Source organism: Lichtheimia ornata (genome assembly GCF_029851405.1).
Source record: "Lichtheimia ornata isolate CBS 291.66 chromosome Unknown scaffold00020, whole genome shotgun sequence".
Classification (NCBI taxonomy): Eukaryota; Fungi; Mucoromycota; class Mucoromycetes; order Mucorales; family Lichtheimiaceae; genus Lichtheimia; species Lichtheimia ornata.
In genome coordinates, this window is record NW_026695340.1 from 17,589 (window position 1) to 36,858 (window position 19,270).

A 19,270-nucleotide genomic window follows, 5' to 3' on the forward strand; every position below is an offset into this window, starting at 1 on the left:
TGACATTGTAACACAAAACATCATCATTATCATTATCATCACACAACATCCATTATATATTAAGACTTGTTCCTATGGATAAGAAAACAGCTGATGGAGTGATAAAAGGTTGAATGGAAAGGATATCCAAGAACAGGTATAAGTAAAGGTTATTCACTTCAATGAAGCAAAGGCGATATCCACACGTTCCTTGAGTTTCTTCTTGTCATACATCAAGTGGGCCAACTCGTATAAGTCAATGCTGTCCAAAAGCTTGATCGTCACCTTTGGTGCTTGCTTGGTACCCGTTGCCTATGGAAACACTCATGTCAACACACATGTATATCCCTACCATCCCTTTTAATAACATACCTTGACAAGTGGAAAGAGTCGATCACCCAATTGCTGTTTCTTTTCATGGATAGGCTTTCCTTCGAGGGATTGTAGTATCTCATCCACGTTCACTTGATCACTATTATTACTGCTGCTGTTGGTAGATGTCTTGTTGGTGGTGGTGTTGGTGGTAGTGGGAGTGGATGGTGAAATAGGCGTTTTGGGTTCAGGAGGAGGTGCCACGATGGGTATTGCTTTAGACATGCGTGCTGGTGCTGTTGGTCTAGATGGCGTGGTAGTAGGTCTACAATATCAATCATTAGACTTGCAAAATGAAATAGGGTCTACTTGTACTTACACGCTCTGTTCAGGTTGAACGTTTTGTGTAATTGCCTGTTGCTCTTCTTCCTCCTCTTCCTCCTCCTCTCCTTGCTCTTCATCGTTGAACGTATCCAAAGCGATCAATGCCAGCTCGATCTTTTCACGTAGGAAATCTTGATTAAATAAGCATAGCGAACGCTCTTTGCGCTTGAGAGTCAACAGCATATCCACGATATCATTGACGGATTGTGAATAATCTCCGCATCGCATTACTGCATCTGCCAATCTTTGTCGTTGCATTGAAGCACTGCTTTCTGTCATAACAGAGCTGACTGATTCGAGAGAACCTCTACGTCGCAATGTGGGACGACCATTGCTTGGCTCCATTGATTGATGTTGTTGTGGCTGATGAGGATAAGGTCGTGGTTGGATGTTGGCACCTGAAGCCAAAGATGCAAGGGATGGTCCATTACTGCTTGCACCCGACATGGGCGAGCTTGAAAAAGGTGGAGAAAGGCGCAAAAATGGCTGTGCTAAACTTGAATCGGCTGTAGAGAGCTATACACATGCACATGTGTGAGTCTATAGAATAACAAATCTAAATGCATGATGACTTTTTACCTTTCGATGTACTGAATGTGGGGGTGATGGGCGTTTTGGCTTCATGTTGATTGCAATTTGATCCACGTTGTCTATTCCCAATCCATTCATTTGTGCGGGCCCTTGTATAAATTACTCATTAATCGATCCTGTATATTGCACTCTTAATGATAAAAGCTTACTGTTGGTCCTTGCTGGTTGTGCATTGATATCGTATGCATGCGTAGTGAAGGCCACGTTGGGATCAAAGGAAGAAACAGGTGCATGATTGTTGATATACTCTGGCATGGGACGTGACACGGGCACGGATGGGGTGCGAATGCCACCCGAGGAAGAGAAATTACTTGCTGATGCTGCCATTCCAGCTCTATTTTGCCCCTGTTTCTCTTGGCGTGGTTTCTTGGGTTCATGATAGGCGACTATCAACGGCTTTACTCCATGTGGTGGTATTTTGCCATTCATCTCTTGTAAAGCAGCCGCTGCTTCCTCAGCCTTGTCATAGCTCACAAATCCATATCCCTTCGATTGTCCTGTTGCTGGATTGCTCATCACTCTGGCTGATACGATCCTTCCAAACTTTTTGAATAGCTGAAACAAAGCGTCATTGTTGATGTGGGGTTCCAAATTCTTGATGTACAAATTCATGTAATCCACATAGCCAGACTCAGTCTTGCTAGATCCTGAAGCTTGAGGGCTTGGTGTCTATTACAAAAAATTCCATTAATCCACCATCCATACGCTCACAAGCGCTTTTTTAAAGTACCTTCTTTTGTGATTGAGCCGGCACTGGTGAAAATGGAACAATGACACTATTGGAAATGGATCAGGATGAGTTATTCAAGCATACGTAATGTATAGGAAGGACTTACAGCGAGTTATCACCCATTAATCGGCCATTCTATCCAATGGTATAAATGATTATGAGATACCATTTCCTCCTTTTTTCAAACAAGTACTTACAAGAATGTTTTGTGCTTCATTAGAGTCATCTTGGGAAAAGTACTGTACAAACGCTGCTCCTTGAAAAGACTTCCCGTTCACAATCAACTTGCATAAACTGAGTGGTCCAAATCCACGAAATAGATCATATAATCCGTCATTGTCGATGCTCAAGGGAAGATTACTGACTTCTAAAATGGGGCCCTTGGGTTCTGGATCGTATGCATCATCGAGGTGAAATTGGAGCTTGCCGCCGTTGTTTTCGAATCCAAATCCATTGTAAAGCGAATATACTCGATCGGCTATTACAAAACATGTCAACATTCCCATTCTACGATCATTGAAATATCACTTTACCTATATCCGCATTGGCAAATCGTAAATAGCCACTATCTCCATCCTCATGGATCACGACTCTAATATCAAGCTAGCTGTCAGTATCCATAGTGATCCCTTTCCCATCCACCTACCCACGCACCCACCCCTCGACTACCTTTACTCTATTCCCTCTCCTCTCATACCCCGTTTTACCCCATCTATCCACGATGGTGAATAACTTACTCAGTGGGATCATAAGCTTGCAATAGGTTGGCGAGTGCCTCTTCGGTGATAGAACCTCCCAGGCCGGAGAAACGCAACGTGCTCGAAACCAAGGTGTCAAGTGATGAGTTACTGGAAGGAATCTGCTGCAGCAAGGATTCTCGACGGATGCTGTTGGGACGCATAGATGATCTGTTGCTTTTTGGCAATCGAACGATTGGCTGATAATACGAAGTTCCAGTCATGATGCAAGCCAATGTATAAATAGGTGTGCTGGGGTACTGCTGGTGTAGAATAAAAGAAGCTCTTCTAGAAGCAAAAGCCATTGTGTTAGGTTGAGCATGTTGTCGAATGAGGTGTGTGTTCCCAGGGATACCGACCAAGTGTTTATGTGAAAGAGACAAGTGTGTGTGTGTGTTCGTGCGTGCGTGCGTGCGTGTGTGTACACCAAATAAAAGATAGCACTAAAAGAGAAAGGGAGGGAGCGGGAAGACACATTCGAAGCACTTGCCCCGAGTGGAATTGTCATGTGCACATCCAAGGATAAGCCACAGCCAACATCATTTATATCCTCTATACAGAATTATCATTAAATACCTCACTTGTGCTTTACCTATAGTTGTTGCTATGGATGTATTCAAGAATAGAAGCTAGGAGTCTTGCTTTTGCGTTCCTGGATGGATCGTTGCTGTGTGCTTTACGTTGATTGGTCCTGTTTCCCCTTTTCCAAGCATGGTGAAACATGAGCTCGCGTGCTTCGGGATCCACATTGTGTTGTCAGGAGACGATTTTTGCAATCAACTCAGTAATTAATGACGTGTGCAAAGGACGAACATCACAGTTAAAGAAACTTGACCTGTGTTAGCTGACTTTGTGCATTGCCTTTTTGTTTATTTATGAACCTTTGGGTGATTCATCCAGTTGCATGATACGTAATGGTGATCCATTTCTCTCTCTTTTCTCCCTATTACTGTACCTTTACTTTGTCATTGCATACCTTGTCAAAGGAAGTGTCTTTGTCCAATTGTAGCACCGACTCCGCTGAGAGCTGTACAATGTATGCAATATGTAATCCCATTCTTCTTCTTCATCGCTAGACATGGCATTCATTGTAGGGATTGGATGATGTCGGTAGGAATACAAGGTTTATTTGGTCCAAGCGACTATCTAGCGCTATGATAAAAGTATATGTGTAGCAAGCTCTTGGCGTATCATCATGCAGGCGACAATTGGGCTTCAGCGTAAGATCATGATCGAAAAGTAGTAGCAGTAGTAGTAGTAGTAGTGCTCTCACATTCCCTCGACATGCAGCCTTGACCTCCAATCCTTAGTAAAGCAAGCGTCCAGCTAAAGTCATAGATGATGCAATTGAGCTATCCAACGCATACCATAAAAAAAGTGAGCAAGCAGATCAATGAAGAATAGGGTATACATGAAGGCCATTGATACGTCCCTTATGTTTTAGCGTTGCTGGTTCAATAGTTTATCCCTTGCAATGTCAACGGCCATTGCGTCCAACACGTGTGCATTTGCAATGTGCAAGATTGTGGAGTGTCCCAGGCAACCTGACTCTTTGCTGCTACGGGGGATCCGGATCTTCTTGCTCTATGGTTTTCTCTTCGCCGTGAAGGATGCCTCACAACCAGTGTTCTCTTTGGTCGCATGGATACATCAACGACGGTCGTGTAGATGTGAAGAAGAGGAGAAGATTTGTGTCACAAGGAATCACTATCAAATCCGATTGACTCATACATGCAGCAAAGGACACGAGTTGGCTTAGCTATCCCCAGAGCTTTGATTCTTATCACAACCCACTAATAAATATCCGAACGTATGACATCAACTATGATTTGGCGTAAGGAATGAGATACACAGCTGCCATAGAACACTGCATCTTTTAGTGTAATGACCCTTTTATGGCAAGGATACCATATTAGTTAAGTACACGCAAGTGATCATGATTCAAACTTTGTACATAGGGAATATTTTCATTTGATCCCTCCTCCTCTCAAGCATTTGAGTCATTGCTGAGCGTGTAACGTGGTGGTCAATATGCATAAAAACACGGGACAATTTACTCCGGGTACTCATTGTTCTCTCGTAGTGCATGTGGCTAGGTCGCTGTTTCGGCACCTCTTCCTTGCTTGCATGAACCCCTATCGGCAAGGTTAAACTTGGATCCGCTCTCCGAGTGATGGCTATTCGCATATAAAATCCATACTTTGTTACCACGGTTCCATAGATCAAACATTGGTTTTTCTACTTTTCATCATCAACGCCATGGATCAAGTACTCAACGTTTACAACACTTACGTGTTCCCATTCTTGACAACACACAAACGACAAACGCGTGTCTCTATTTCAGCAGCCATCGGGCTTTTGACCCTTTATTGGGCATACGACAAGATATTCAGACCACCCCGTCAACTACGTGGTATCCCACAAGCACCCTTCTTTGGCATTCTAAAAGCCTTGTTCACAAGCACGCCTATCGATGAGCTTTCGAGAATGACATTGCCCATTGCTAACAAAACTCCCAGTGGATTATACATGGTGCGTAAAATAACATTGGTATCATGATCACCCCCCCATCTCATATAGCGGGATTCTACCACCACCTTTTTTAGCGCTTTGATCAAAATGGATGGAATGTGCGTATCACTCGACCAGAGTCTGCCAAGAAATTCCTTCTCAAGACAGGTAAAAAGAAGCCATGGTGATCGAAGAAGGGAAGCTCAACTTTTACTTTTGTAGATTTGTTTGTAAAAGATTCGGTGTCGAAATCACGTAAAGAGACATTGGGAGGCCGTTTTATCTTTAGTGCCGGCAATATTTTGACGCTAAATGGCCAAGAATGGAAAACGCATCGAAAGGTACACATACAGCATCAAGGTGCTCGTAAAAGACCATTGGCTCATGCATTTCATTAGATTGCTAATCCAGCTTTCCACCGATCAATGCCTGTTGACCTATTTGGCAAGCTCACAAAAAAGATGATCTATGCGATGGATCAAACAAAAGGGCCCATTGAGTTTCACAACATGACCTCTCGTATCACATTGGATGCAATCGGATTGGCTGGATTCGGTAAGTGCATGATTTTTTGCGTTTGCTTGGCTGACCCAACTCACTCACACACACCGTTTGAAACAAGGTTTTGATTTCAATTCTATTGGCGACGAGAACAATGAATGGACCAAAATGTATGGTGATTTCACAGCTGCTCAACGAAACCCAATTTTCTTCATGTTGACATGGTTGGATCGAGAGCCTTTGCTTCGATTGTTCCCTAAGCGCCGTAAAGCTCATCAAGATCTTACCAAGTTTTTGAACAAGTTGGATGAAATCATTATCCACAAACGTCAAGTACTTGAAGGCACAATCAAAAACGATGAACAGCCCGTTGATGACCACAATAAGGATTTATTGACGCTGATGTTGGAAGCTCAGCAACACGACGGCGAATCTGCCATGACAAATGAGGAGCTAAAGGTATATAAGAAGAGAGAGCGGAATGAGAAAGAAGGGTGGCTAACCTGTGTTGTACACATAGAGCAACCTATGCGTTTTCTTCCTTGCTGGACATGACACAACTGCAAACGCCTTAAACTTTGCCGTCTATTACATGGCTATGAACAAGGTAATTATACACGACGTCGTTATGGTATCAACGATCATATGTGTAACACGGGTAATCATATCACAGGATGTTCAAGAGAAGGCAAGAGAAGAAGCAATTCGTGTCCTTGGAGACAATCCAGAGGATGTGGTTCCTAATTCAGAGCAAGTGAAATCACTTCCATATATTGACATGATCATCAAAGAGGTATGTAACATCCCATTGGCTGAGAAGAAGGCGACATGCAGCAATGCTTATATATATACACCGCTCTATGTATCATAGACTTTGCGTATGAATCCACCTGCATCAGCCATCTTTGCTCGAAAGCCTACTGAGGACACTGATCTTGATGGTGTGTTCATTCCCAAGGGTCAAGCTGTCGCCCTTGATATCTATCAATTGCATCACAACCCAACTGTGTGGAAAGACCCTGAGGTCTTTGACCCTGAAAGATTCAGTCCTGGTGGCGAATATGACCAGCTTTCTACCACTGGAATGCCATGGCTCCCCTTTAGCTCAGGTAGCCGTATATGCATAGGAATGAATTTCAGTCTCGATGAGCAGCGTGTCGTTTTGTCTATGCTCTGTAAGTGTTGTTATTATTGACGAGTCTGATTTATGCCGATCTATCTAACAGATGCCAAACACGTATAGTGCGTAAATACGAATGGGATTTGCCGCAAGATTCTCCACACAGGAAGAGATTGATGCTTGAAGGATTGGGTCTCACCAAGGCAAAAAACATGTTTGTTCAATTCAATCGACGCTATTAGGTGCAAATACCTCACCTCTTCCTTTTCTTCACCTCAACCAATGTATTCAACCATCCTCATTATACCTCTCTCCCAGCAAATAAAAACCTTCAAATGGATATTCAATGATGATTTAAGATTACTCTACGCGCGTCGCCTCGTGTCACGGATCATTGCTTCATCGCTATGGCAACGTGGTATCATAGGTTACTATCATTTCTGTAAATGGCATACGTTGTTGTTTATTACGAAGACGTTGACAGCTACTGTATCCTAGCGATTGCCCACATAGGTGATACACCAATTTCAATCAAGGAAAGCATCGCATCTGAACACCCGTACTCGATACCATCGTTCATGATCCCACCAAAAGCTCATTATACTATACTATACCATCCACGGACACCTTCTGATCCCTCAGTATACAGTTGTGCTGATCATGGTGCAAAAAGTTAAAAGTCGAATGGGAAGGAATGTGCAAGTCGATAAAGTGACCCAAGCAAAGTGAACCTTCAGTTGTCTCGGGAGTATCAAGGATTCTTGCTAATGGTTTGCTCTGCGTCGACATGTAGACCCCACGACCAGCATCTCTCTCATCGCAAGGTCCTGTTTGAAACGACGGTTGTAAAAGAAAAGAAACAATTGGCTAGCGCGTTTTCGTGGGAAAAATATGCAAGATGAGATTCAATTACCTTTCGCGTTCCTTGTTTCCACACTCTTCTCCCCCTTCAACGCCCTTTTTCTTTTCCCATCCATCATGAGCTCGAACGACCAGGTAGGTTGGATCTATCTTGGATACTACTACAACATCATGTTTATTTCGACACGTATATAGAAACCTATTCTTTACGGCTATTTCCGATCCGGCACATCTTGGCGTGCTCGTACTATCCTTGCATGGAAAGGCATTGAATATGAAAACCGTTTCGTCGACTTGGCCCAACTAAAGAACGTAAGAAAGGATCACAATGGTGATGGTCACGTAATGATTCTCATGTGAAGCATGATTAGAATGAAGATGATTACATCAAGGTGAATCCTAGTCGACGCGTGCCAACCTATATCACTCCCGATGGTCGTGCCTTGACCCAATCCATGGCCATTCTTGAGTACATTGAAGAGACCCATCCTGGTATGTGTATGATAAATACGCTTTCTTTGCACCTGTATTCATTCGACCCATCTCCATTAGAGAGACCACTCTATCCCAAGGATCCCTTCCAACGTGCACAGGTAATCATCATAAGCAACATCCCATCCCGAAAGCTAATCACGCATTCAAGGTCCGAGAACTATGCAACGAAGTGGCATGTGATATCCACCCTATTCAAAACAACAGCGTACAAGCCTATGTTGCTGGTAAAGATATGGCCAAACGTGAAGAATGGGCGCGTCATTTTATTGCACGTGGATTCGAAGGCATCGAAAAACGATTGGAAAAAGAAGCTGGCAAGTTTGCTTATGGTGACGAAATCACTATGGCGGATGTGGTCCTTGTACCTCAATACTACAATGCCTTGCGTTTCAAGCTTGACATGTCAGCGTTCCCAACTATTGAACGTGTATGCAAAAATGCCATGGCAGTCCCTGAATTCATCCAAAGTAGCCCCCAACAACAGCCTGATTGTCCTCCAGAGTTCAAGCAATAAACAATCATGGTCATCATCTCTTTTTATAAAAAAGGAGTCATAAAAACGTTGACTATAGCTTAAAAGTGGTGTGCGTGTGTGTGTGTGTGTTTGTGAATGCATGCAAAATGGGATGTGTTGTGTGTAAAATATATATAGGGTGAGAGTTGTTTTGTGAATGTTCGTCTTGTAGGTAAGTAGGTGGGCGAGATGTATGCTTGAGAGAGCGAGAGAGCGAGAGAGCGTGTGTATGTATATGGCAATAGGATCACATGACATGGCCTTCTGTACGTTGCTGCAAATCCTCAAGGTTCCCACCGGCAGCAGCAGCCATCATTGGCCATTGATCCGAACCAATCATTAAATCTGACATCATGGCAGCATCGGCAGCGCCACTTGTAGGTGGATCAAGCATCATCATTGTACCCGTTGTATCCATAGGCGTACTCATGTCTGATTGCGAAAAGCTGACTGATGCATAATCCGGAGTCGTACCATCCACGCTCATCATTGTATTATCACTTGCTTGGCTGTTGTCATTGTATGGGATATAGGGTGTAGCTGGTGGTAATTGATCTTGATATTGCGATTGTTGTTGCATTGAACTTTGTTGTGTACCTAAGGGTGGTTCACCAGGGATAGAGATCGTATGTCTTCGATGGTGTTGTTGTTGCTGTTGTTGTTGTCCCATAGCAACCGTTGCCATGGATGAAAAAGGTGATGTCTGAATTGAGGTAGGTGGTTGTTGCTGTGGCAACGGTGGCGGAGGATGAGGAGGAGGCTGTGTATGCCGGTTACGTGGAGGCAAATACTGTTGCTGCTGTTGATGACGTTGTGCATAATAAGAAGGCATCATAGCTGTCATGGATGATTGGCGTCTCAATTGACGGGTCATACGTGGTTGTTGATGATGATGCTGATGCTGATACATCTTATTCATCATTGAGTATCCATCACCTGGAGATGGTGGTGTTGTTGGGATATCTGAGAATGATGGCGGTGTGCCTGGATATACAAAGTCGGGTGGCAATGGTGATGAGCGTGCATGTGCAGGTGGGAAATTGCCAGTGTTGATAGGTTTGTTCATGTGTGCTCTTCGCATTGAACGTAAATCTTCTTGAGAATACGACATTGGATGGCTAAGACGTGATTTGCGTGGAGGTACATATGGATGTGGATTGCCATTGTTGTTCATGAATGAGGGTGTTTGATAAGGATGTGCATGCTGCTGCTGTTGCTGCTGCTGCTGATGTTGTTGTTGCTGAATGTGGGGTAATGGTTGTTGATGATGATTGTAAATAGGCATGTTGATACCACTTTGCATCATCAGTGAAGCAAAACGAGCTGGATCTGCAATGGCAGCACTTGAATTGAATAATGATGCATGATCCATCATATATGGCATTTGACCCGCTCCAAGGAGTTGTTGCGATGATGATTGTGTATGGCTCCAGGGACTTGACACGTGATTACCCATATGCATCACTGGTGTGCCTATGTTCGTAGAAGTAGCAGAGGTCGTATTGATGGAAGGCATACCCGCCATTGTATGTCTACGATTCTTTGGCAACATGTACGTTTGCTGTTGTGGTTGAGGTTGTGGTTGTCGAGTTGCCATTCCCATTGTTGATGGAAGAGTGGGTGATGATGATGTGGAGGAGACATCGGATAAGGCTCGATCATTGCCAGGCATGTGTTGTGGTGCAGATGAGGGCATCATTGTAGTTTCCGGAGACATGGATGCAATGCTCATGTTAGCATTTGTGGTATTGCTGCTGCTATTACTATTAATGACATTAGTATCACATGCCTTCTCTCGCCCTGACCCTATTTTGTTTCATACATTTGCATCATATCGGCCTCCTTGATTTGTGCATGGAATTCCATTGCTGGAGATTCAGTAGCGAGACGATTCAATACTTGAATTGTTTTGGCATGTTGTTGCTTGGCTGTCTCTGCCATCGTCTTATCAGAGCTGGACATCAATTCACGGTGTACAGTGGCTGCCATGGTGATAAAGTGGATTGTTTGTTGCACACCTCGTGTTGGATAACTAAACACGTCGACTGGATGGGTCTCAAGCATAGTGTCTACAATGGTTGTAATATTGGAAGCTGAGCTGGCACATAAAAGTTCGTGTTGATAGGGTTCCAGTTCCATTTCACAATCGGGCAAAGGATGCAGCACATAATGTCGGTGAAGCAAAATGACACTGAAATGGAAAGTCATGTGAAGGAATCCTGCAAAAACGTTGCTGATGGCTTGCTTATCGGCAGGGTAAGCGGGTGACCCTTGAGTAGGTGAGTATCCAAGTGCTGCTGGTAATTCATGTACAAAGTTCTCAAGATGGGTGTGCAATAGAAACAATCGACCATGCTCCTCAATGATTTGGATCTGCGTACGTTGATCGCCTTGAGCACTTTGTCTTGCTGCCACACGCCGAATCAATGCATAAATATCAGACAAGATGCGAACAAGCTGAATCATCAGGTTGTTGTTGGTGACAACTTCCTCCAATAAGGGTCCTTCCTCACTTGTAGCCAAAGGATATTCGGTGATGCAATCGATATTGTTGAAACATGGTTCACGTCCTTGCTCGATACTATAAAATTCATCGACATTTTAGTAAACCAAATGATCCCTTTACTTTTTGCCAAGAGCTCATTCTGCAGCCCGTGCGTCAATGACAACTTACCTCATCATGAGATCATATGTAAACACCATCCAGAATGTACGTTTCTTTGACTCGTGGTCTTGGGCATCTTCACCATTCCGCGGAGATCCTTCAAGTTTGGACATGCCGAGATCGTTACACATCTTGATAGCCATCCCCAGATAGATACCAGGTCGATGAAAAAAGCCGAGTCGACGATAGTATTCTTGATACTTTGTCAATAGTAAAAGTGCTTGAATGGTGGATAAACGTGGTGCATCTGAATATTCGTCAATCTTTGCAAATGCTCGTTGATAAAAGATAAATCCAGGCGCAATAACACCAGGCGTGGGATGGTGATTGTGTTCGCTTGTCCAACGTGATGCAACGGCACACATGGCGTACAGCAATAATGGCGAAGGTGGATCATTCTTGTTACCCATTTGCTTGTGAAAGAGAGGATTGTGAAGCATGGGTATATACTTGTGCAGCTGCGAGAAAAAAGTCTTGATAAGAGACATTGGAACATCTTGTGGCAATCCTGCTGGCGTTGTCGTGGTACTCGTTGTTGATTCATTGTCGGTATCCATGGCATTATCCATTTGACTCGTCTTTTTGTTGGGTGATGCTTGTCGACTACTACTACTGCGTCTCCCAGATAAGCTGGTATCATTGCTGGTATAGTTGCTGCCATCCACATCACCACCACGTCCACCAATTTGGAGGCGATCAATACGTGCCAATTTGTCGTTCACATACATGGCTTGTCCAATCTCATTGATGCTGAACTTGTCGGCCTCACCGATACCATTATGATTGAAAGTTGATGCAGCTTTTACATCTTCCTCTTCTAATGTAGCATGATTAGACATGTATAGCCCACCAAAAACATGATGTGAAACCCTACCTTCTTTAATGATGGGTGAATTTCTTCCATCCTCGTTGATACTACTCGAAGGTGATGATGATCCTCCTCCTCCTGCTGCTGCTGTTGTTGCTGCTGATGATGATGTTGTTGTTGATTTGAGTGATAAAGCTTCATCCAAAATACGTCTTGCAGGGCCATCAATGGTACGAAGTGCCTTTTCAATCAACTGAAGACGTGCTTCGAGTAATTCGATATACTGCTTTGGTGGACCACGCTTGGGAGGAAGTTTGGCAAAGACACATTCAATCTCTGATTTGCGACATTTAGCACACGGTTGAACACCATCGCATTTGACCTGAATGATGGTGATGATGATAACAACATGTAAATGATCCCTTGTATGCTTATCCCTTGTTGTGATTTACCTTGCGTTTTCTACACTCGTCGCATGCACGCATACTCTTATTACGACGATTCTGTTGTGGTCCAGCAGCCGAGTTGTTGTTGCTATTGTTATTGTTGTTGTTGCTAGCTGCTGTTCCTCTTGACCTTGTGTTCTTTTTTGTCGGCTCGGAAGACGTGTGAGTTGACGATTCCGGGGAACTGTGCTGATGTTGCTCCGACAAAGAGTCCATCGTGAGAGAATGAAGTGGAGGAGGTGGGGTAATGGGAAGAGTGGTAGCGGGGGAAGGGGTATAATATATACAATCAGAGGAATTGAAGAAGCTCTTTTTTGGAGCGTGGAATAAGAACAGGTATAACCAAAGAAAACAAGGAGAAAGAAGAAGAGTAAACTAGAAATCAAGTAACCCCCCGGTGGCAAAAAAGTGAAAAGGGGAAAAGATACGAGGGGTAATAATGACGAAGCGAGAAAAAAAAAAGTTGGGTGCAGGAAAAGGAACACCAAGATCAGGGCTGAGTTTTTTCATTCTCTCGGTCGTCTTTTTGCAGATTGAAACTGAATGGATGGAGCTGTGCCATGTACATACATGCCCTGCCTTGTTTTGCTAAAACATATCCTTAACCTTCACGCACTGTTGTGCTTCTTCCCAAAATTGGTAAAAGGGATGACCTCGTTTGAGAAAATTCACTCTATTGTCGATCGTTCCTTTACAGACAGCAAGCACCCTCATTGTCTCTCTCTCCTCCACATTTCCCTCCCCCTCCCCCCAAAAAAACCTAACTACACTATCGCTACGTTGATGTATTCATACATTTATTGAAGATCTCTTCGTGTTGCTAAGCTAGCTCTTCGTGGATAATGGCTCGTCTCTGCACCAGTGCTTCCCACAATCACTCGAGAGATATCTGTCATTGATATAACGCCTATAGGTCTACCCATATCATCCGAAACCCACACGCGATGTGCTCTTGTAGCTAGCATTTTGGCAATCGTGAATCCCAAAGTGGTATCCAATCGTACATCAAACACTGGCAAGCGATCCTATTGGTATAATCACGGGCCACTTTAGCCATCCCTGCCGGTTCTTTTTTTCTCATCAATGTACGGCACTGTACCTGTCCATCTTCAATTCCTTGTTCGGTGCGCACCATGCTAACAAATTGGAAGCAAGTTATCCACAAGAGGCTCTTCTTGAAACCCTTCATCACATGCTGTTGAACAAAGGACACATTAGTTATGCGTGGAAAAATGTACCAATTCACATGGGCTAATGCATGTCGATTTCCCCCCCTCCTCTCTCCCATGCTATTACTATCCCGCTTTCTTGTTTGCACACTTTACCTTAATATCCGTCATGCTAATGTTCCCCAAAGCAACACCATTTGCTCCAGTGATCACCACCGATGATACTCCATATTGGCCTATGCGTGTAAATTTCATGAGTGATCTGATAACAACACGACCATTGCACACATTTTTCTTTCCTTTTTCTCTTTTGGCTCCTTTCCCGCCCTTCACCATCATCATCATCCATGTACTTACTCATAATAGAAAGCGCATCCAATACTCGTGCGTCTGCATTTGCACTGATTACATCTGTTTCGCCCAATCCCAGGTGACGTAGCTACATGAGCATAAAAAAGGGCATGAGACAAATGCGGGATTGAACAAAAAAGACCAATCTCCCGCGCTATTGCATCACGCGGTGGCGCGCGCGCAAACGCAAAACTTACCGTTTGTCCCAAAAGCTTCTCAATAGTCGGGAATTGTTTACGATTGTTGTACAAATACTCAATGACTGTGGATTGCGACAAGATGCCCTACGTTAACATTGTCAGCTGTTACTACTACTACTACTACCACCACCACCACCACTGGCCAATGCCCCCAACCGAAATTCCCATTTCAGACCACACGTTTCCCACACCCAAATGACATACCTTGACTTCACCCGATGGCTCCAATACACAAACTATTTAACCGGGATACTCAATAAAAGTATACATGCGGGGTGTGAGAACATGCTTCGTTATACCTCTGTGTGTGCCACATGCAAATTCCTCGATCGCTGATAATAGAGTTGATTCTGGAAGGATCGAATAAAAAGGATTCTTTCGTGACAAGTCTAAATCATCCAGAGTGAGTCCACGTGCCCATTCTCTTTTCCATTCTCTTTCCTTACCACTGGCCAATCTCACGGGGACTGCTTGTCCTTCAACAGCACGTCGAATAAGATCCGTCACCTCGGATAAATCGTCATCGCCAGAAGGTTCTTGCATATGAGGCGGCATTTGGTCCATCAACACCAACAAGATATAGGCAATAACATCACCATAGTCGAACATGCCCACATACTCAGTGACCTTGCCATTGTGATTATTTCGGCTGTCGTATACGGGTGCAGATGAAATGTTGTTCTTGATCAAGATCTTACATGCTTCTTCAACTGGTAACGAGCCATCACTTTGATATAGGTAAGCCCATGTGTATCCATACGCTTTGCTCCATGTTGACCTACATTGTAATGACATGCTGTTGCTTCATGAGGTTGCCGGCAGGGATCATACACCAATCGTGTGGTTTAGACGAGATGCCTTCACGATGCTCCATAGTTGTAGAAAGGATAAAAGAGGTTTCAATAAAATGGAAAAAGGGAAAAAAGAAAACCGTGTGATAAAGTGATGCACTTTCCACCCTGTATACACGCGCCGCTACGCGCCCTTTCAAAATTCAAGCGGCATGAATGTTCCATTCTTTTCCATGCAAATGGCAACATCCTTATCCTTTCTTGTCATCTACCACTTTATTGATGTATTTCGAACAACGTGCTTGACCTTTTTAACAATGGATGGTTGATGTCGAGCTATCTTTGTCGCATTTTCAAATACTATTTTATCGGAAAGGGATTGGAATACTCGACTTTTCAATGATCTATTACTACTAGAATACCCTTGTATTAGCTTCCTTATCCCGATCATCCACGCACGTGTTCTAGTCCTTACCGCGTATTCGATATCATATTAGAGGGTGCGGGTGAAGGAGGAAGGGCTTTGTTGTTGTTACATGGAGCTGCAGCGGATTGTGATGTCGTTTTGAAGGCTACTCTTTTATGCTGGTGACGACTACTACTATCATTGATGATGCTCTTTTTGCGTTCGATTGAATAAGAGGAACAAGATGACGACGACGAGGATGAAGCTGAGGAGGATGAATAAGCGGATGGTCTTCTATTCTTTGGTGGTGTATGCTTGGTTGAATTAAGATCAATGTAAGGTTCCGGACCAAGCAATCGAATGGATATCGGTGCACCCAAGCTGTCAGTACTCCCACCATAGCCATGTAAAGTGGGTCGAGATGACCGTGGTGATGGTGGCTGATGACTTTTAGCACTGATTGTGGATCTACGCTGGGCAGTAGGACGACATGGATATGATGCATGGGTTAAAGACAATGACCGTTGTGGTGCTTTGCGGTATATTGCTGCGGTTTCACGTTGCTTGGATACTACAATATCCTCATGGTCTGGTGATGGTGGGTCGGTTGGAATGACAATCTTGGGTATTGGTGGCTCTTTGTCTGCTAAAAAGGATCATTGTTATACAACAAAGGACTTTTTGTTATGATCCCAAACGGACTTACCCAAGTTTTTGTTGGATAAAGAAGATGATGGTGGTGGCGATGCTTGAGTGGAAAGCTTCCTCGCTCGAAGAATAAAGTCCACTACATCAACAAGATGGAGATGGCCATTGTGGCTCTTTTTTGCTAGTACTATTTATGCCCACGTTACGTTTTAGCCATGAATCTGATGGATGTTTCTATCAATAACACAATACCAACCATATTCAACGCTATTGGGTTTCTGCGTGTTGGATTCAGGGGATGGTGGTGGTGGCGGCGGCTTCATGTCATCGACACGCAATATTGAATTCATCCGCAAAAGCATGTTCTTTATGTAAAGATAAAGGGGTAAAGAAGAGTGTAATCAGGAAAAAGGCACAATATTGTTTAATCCTAATCGCTTTTATATCATCAAAGGTCTATGTACAATAGTAAGCAGCAACTTTTGAGACAAGCGTGATGAAACAACAACAAACATGATAACAACAACAGAACAATCATCACGAAAGCCAATGTAATTTGCTTGTAAAAGTCATCCGCCATGTGGTGGTATTCATTGTATATCTGACACGTATTTGGGGTAGCATCAGCTGACACATTAAAGGAAAATAGAATGGCCAGTGGATATCCCTTTTGGAAGCTTCTTTTCTTCTATCACTCACGATCCTCGTATAAACCATCAATGCGGATGCAGGGGTTCTTGCTGGAAGGGATATACACCACACTCAACTTTGGAATATTCTTCACAGCCGTTGAATACGTAAAGGTCTACATAGCCGATATGCTTGGCACCCTCTACATCTATACTAAAAGCTTCCCAGCGGAGTTTTTGCATCTGCATGAAGTGTATTATTATAGCACAACATCGATCATGCTCTAAAGAGATACCAAATAGCACTAAAATCTTATCCCATAGTCATAGATTCAAGAGATTTACAACGTCTGTGTTTATGGGAAGAATGAAATCAAATTTTACATTATCATTGAATATGGGGATTTGCCATGTCGTGTTTTCCTTTTGCGGGCTCGTTCTAAACAATGTAGTGGAGGACTTGGACCATACTGGAAAAAGAGACCTTTTCGGTAACAGAGCTCTTGGGATATGGTGAACCAGCCAAGAAGCGCACAGAGGTGCTTGTCAAGTGGAGGTGGATCCGTGTAACAAGACTGATGTCATCTGCATAATACTGGAAGTGGCGGTGTCAGCACTGGTTACCTCTTTACGCATCGCAAGGTAAGACTACCCCCCAATCGTGAACTTACATGACAATAACTCTTAGCTATTCATTCAGTGTATAGCAAGACGCGATCTTGGAGCATGTCAACCCAACCATCGTTGGCCAATGGTTTCCTTCCTCATCCACGAACAAGGGGCAACTACGATCCATGAACCTCGTTGATCCACAGCATGTATGTAAAAAACCTACCCTCTTCCCTTGCTCAAGTTAACTGTTTTCTATGTTAGCATGTTGCACTTTCTTCAACTTGTCCACAAACGCAAGGCACATCTTCACCATGGTTTACTTTGGTATGCTGAAAAGGAAAGGGAATGGCTTTGTTTCAACTTGTACCTAACAATGATGGGGTACAGTGGTGGTTCGAACGCCTTCGATGACGCCCATGAAGTCGATCTTTTACAACGTGTATTCTGACCCCAGAGGCAATCATCCAACCAAGTTCAATTTCAAAGCAGCATCAGGATGTGGATGGTGAAAGGTACAAAGAAAAAAATAGGCATTGATGCAGTGTATTCATCATGTGTTATTGTTTATGGGCAAGGCATGGTTGTGGTGGATCACGTTTTTGCGATGGTTGGTACCAGCGGCGGCAGCACAACATGGCACGTGAAATATAGCTCTTCGTGGATATAGCGGTGGATTGGATCAATGAACAAGAGGACCAAGCAAAGCTGGAGACAATCACCGCAGGAATACGCAAGCACAATGAACATCGCCGCAGACCATTGTAAAGAAAGGATCATCAACTGGGAAGGAACATGTATGCAAGGCTGGATCAAGGGATGGGCCATTCATCATTCGGCGGTCTTCACGGCGGGCACAAGTGGTGTCGACAAAAAGGCCTGATCTACTATCAAGATGTTGGTTTATTCCAAGAGGTACCCAGCAGGTACAGTATTCCTTTTGGAAAATGGACCTTCCAGGAGCATTGATGGGAAAGATACAGTGATAGCTCTTTGTCTTTGTAGTTTTTGCTCAAGGATCGTTTCAAGAACAAAGGTATTGGCTCAAAAGGTACAGTGTTCACGTTGTAAACTTACTCCAAAGTCATTCATGCGAGCGCATTCAGGAATACAAGGAGACCATCAGAGTGGATTTGGAATGGGACGTTGGATATTACCAATACGCATGTACAAGAGGGCCATGAGGTTGCATTACGAGGGCTAAGTATCCATGAACATGCTAGTACCACGCCCACCAATAACTAAAGAGATATTGCCATTGCTCAATAAACGTGGATGACCCCAATCCATTGACTCATGCTTCCATTATTGCCTACTCTGGATGTTGTTACACTATGCTCTCACGCATCAATTACCAAAGCAATCCCGTGTTTACCATAAAGAAAACGTGGACCTGGAACTATAAACTACTTGATGACAACCTATTTGTACAGGCACAAGATGTCGATGTTGCACATTGAAGGATTGAGGGAAAACCCAAGCTTCCAAGCATGTAGGCTATGTATGTATCCATGGATTTGATCTTTCATCGTGCCAGAGATCTATACATTTGTTGAGTGAGGCGTTGACATATGAATGTTCAGCGTGCATTGTGGCGCTGACCCTATTGCCATGATGGCTTGCCCTCAAATAGCGTGCTCGTTTAGGAAGCAGTATCCTCGGTGAATTGCCATATTGGATCGCTTCACCTATTATCCGCTGTTTTGTGTATGTGAAAAATAAAAGCCCAAGCCAACGACCATCATGTTGTGTGGATTGAGACGGGAGAGCAAATTCCCCGCATCCCATGTCTCATAATGGTGGTACGAGTATA

The 19,270-nt window shown here is 43.7% G+C and overlaps 6 protein-coding genes across 6 annotated transcripts; 2 read left to right on the forward strand and 4 right to left on the reverse strand.

The window, feature by feature from the left end:
• Window positions 1-153: 153 nt before the first annotated feature.
• O0I10_005084 (uncharacterized protein) lies at window positions 154-2,957 on the reverse strand (the record flags this gene model as incomplete). The annotated part of the gene is made up of 10 exons (XM_058485132.1): window positions 154-291; window positions 352-616; window positions 671-1,191; window positions 1,255-1,355; window positions 1,416-1,935; window positions 1,997-2,042; window positions 2,103-2,131; window positions 2,194-2,474; window positions 2,530-2,588; window positions 2,734-2,957. 10 exons carry the CDS (start codon window positions 2,955-2,957, stop codon window positions 154-156), a joined length of 2,184 nt encoding a protein of 727 aa, XP_058343959.1.
• A 2,035-nt stretch (window positions 2,958-4,992) lies between these two features.
• Window positions 4,993-7,107, forward strand: O0I10_005085 (uncharacterized protein; the record flags this gene model as incomplete). Its single annotated transcript, XM_058485133.1, has 9 exons — window positions 4,993-5,265; window positions 5,340-5,412; window positions 5,467-5,585; window positions 5,643-5,799; window positions 5,867-6,204; window positions 6,266-6,352; window positions 6,419-6,538; window positions 6,617-6,920; window positions 6,989-7,107. 9 exons carry the CDS (start codon window positions 4,993-4,995, stop codon window positions 7,105-7,107), a joined length of 1,590 nt encoding a protein of 529 aa, XP_058343960.1.
• Window positions 7,108-7,843: 736 nt separating this feature from the next.
• On the forward strand, window positions 7,844-8,735 carry O0I10_005086 (maleylacetoacetate isomerase; the record flags this gene model as incomplete). Its single annotated transcript, XM_058485134.1, has 5 exons — window positions 7,844-7,861; window positions 7,922-8,038; window positions 8,098-8,218; window positions 8,279-8,319; window positions 8,370-8,735. The coding sequence occupies 5 exons, from the start codon at window positions 7,844-7,846 to the stop codon at window positions 8,733-8,735; spliced, it is 663 nt and encodes a 220-aa protein (XP_058343961.1).
• A 247-nt stretch (window positions 8,736-8,982) lies between these two features.
• O0I10_005087 (uncharacterized protein) lies at window positions 8,983-12,870 on the reverse strand (the record flags this gene model as incomplete). Its single annotated transcript, XM_058485135.1, has 5 exons — window positions 8,983-10,498; window positions 10,558-11,316; window positions 11,410-12,217; window positions 12,275-12,590; window positions 12,661-12,870. The coding sequence occupies 5 exons, from the start codon at window positions 12,868-12,870 to the stop codon at window positions 8,983-8,985; spliced, it is 3,609 nt and encodes a 1,202-aa protein (XP_058343962.1).
• Window positions 12,871-13,451: 581 nt separating this feature from the next.
• Window positions 13,452-15,248, reverse strand: O0I10_005088 (uncharacterized protein; the record flags this gene model as incomplete). Its single annotated transcript, XM_058485136.1, has 9 exons — window positions 13,452-13,679; window positions 13,754-13,849; window positions 13,980-14,059; window positions 14,181-14,262; window positions 14,372-14,458; window positions 14,579-14,610; window positions 14,674-14,763; window positions 14,821-15,101; window positions 15,157-15,248. The coding sequence occupies 9 exons, from the start codon at window positions 15,246-15,248 to the stop codon at window positions 13,452-13,454; spliced, it is 1,068 nt and encodes a 355-aa protein (XP_058343963.1).
• A 388-nt stretch (window positions 15,249-15,636) lies between these two features.
• O0I10_005089 (uncharacterized protein) lies at window positions 15,637-16,581 on the reverse strand (the record flags this gene model as incomplete). The annotated part of the gene is made up of 3 exons (XM_058485137.1): window positions 15,637-16,214; window positions 16,278-16,406; window positions 16,476-16,581. 3 exons carry the CDS (start codon window positions 16,579-16,581, stop codon window positions 15,637-15,639), a joined length of 813 nt encoding a protein of 270 aa, XP_058343964.1.
• Between the last annotated feature and the right edge of the window lie 2,689 nt (window positions 16,582-19,270).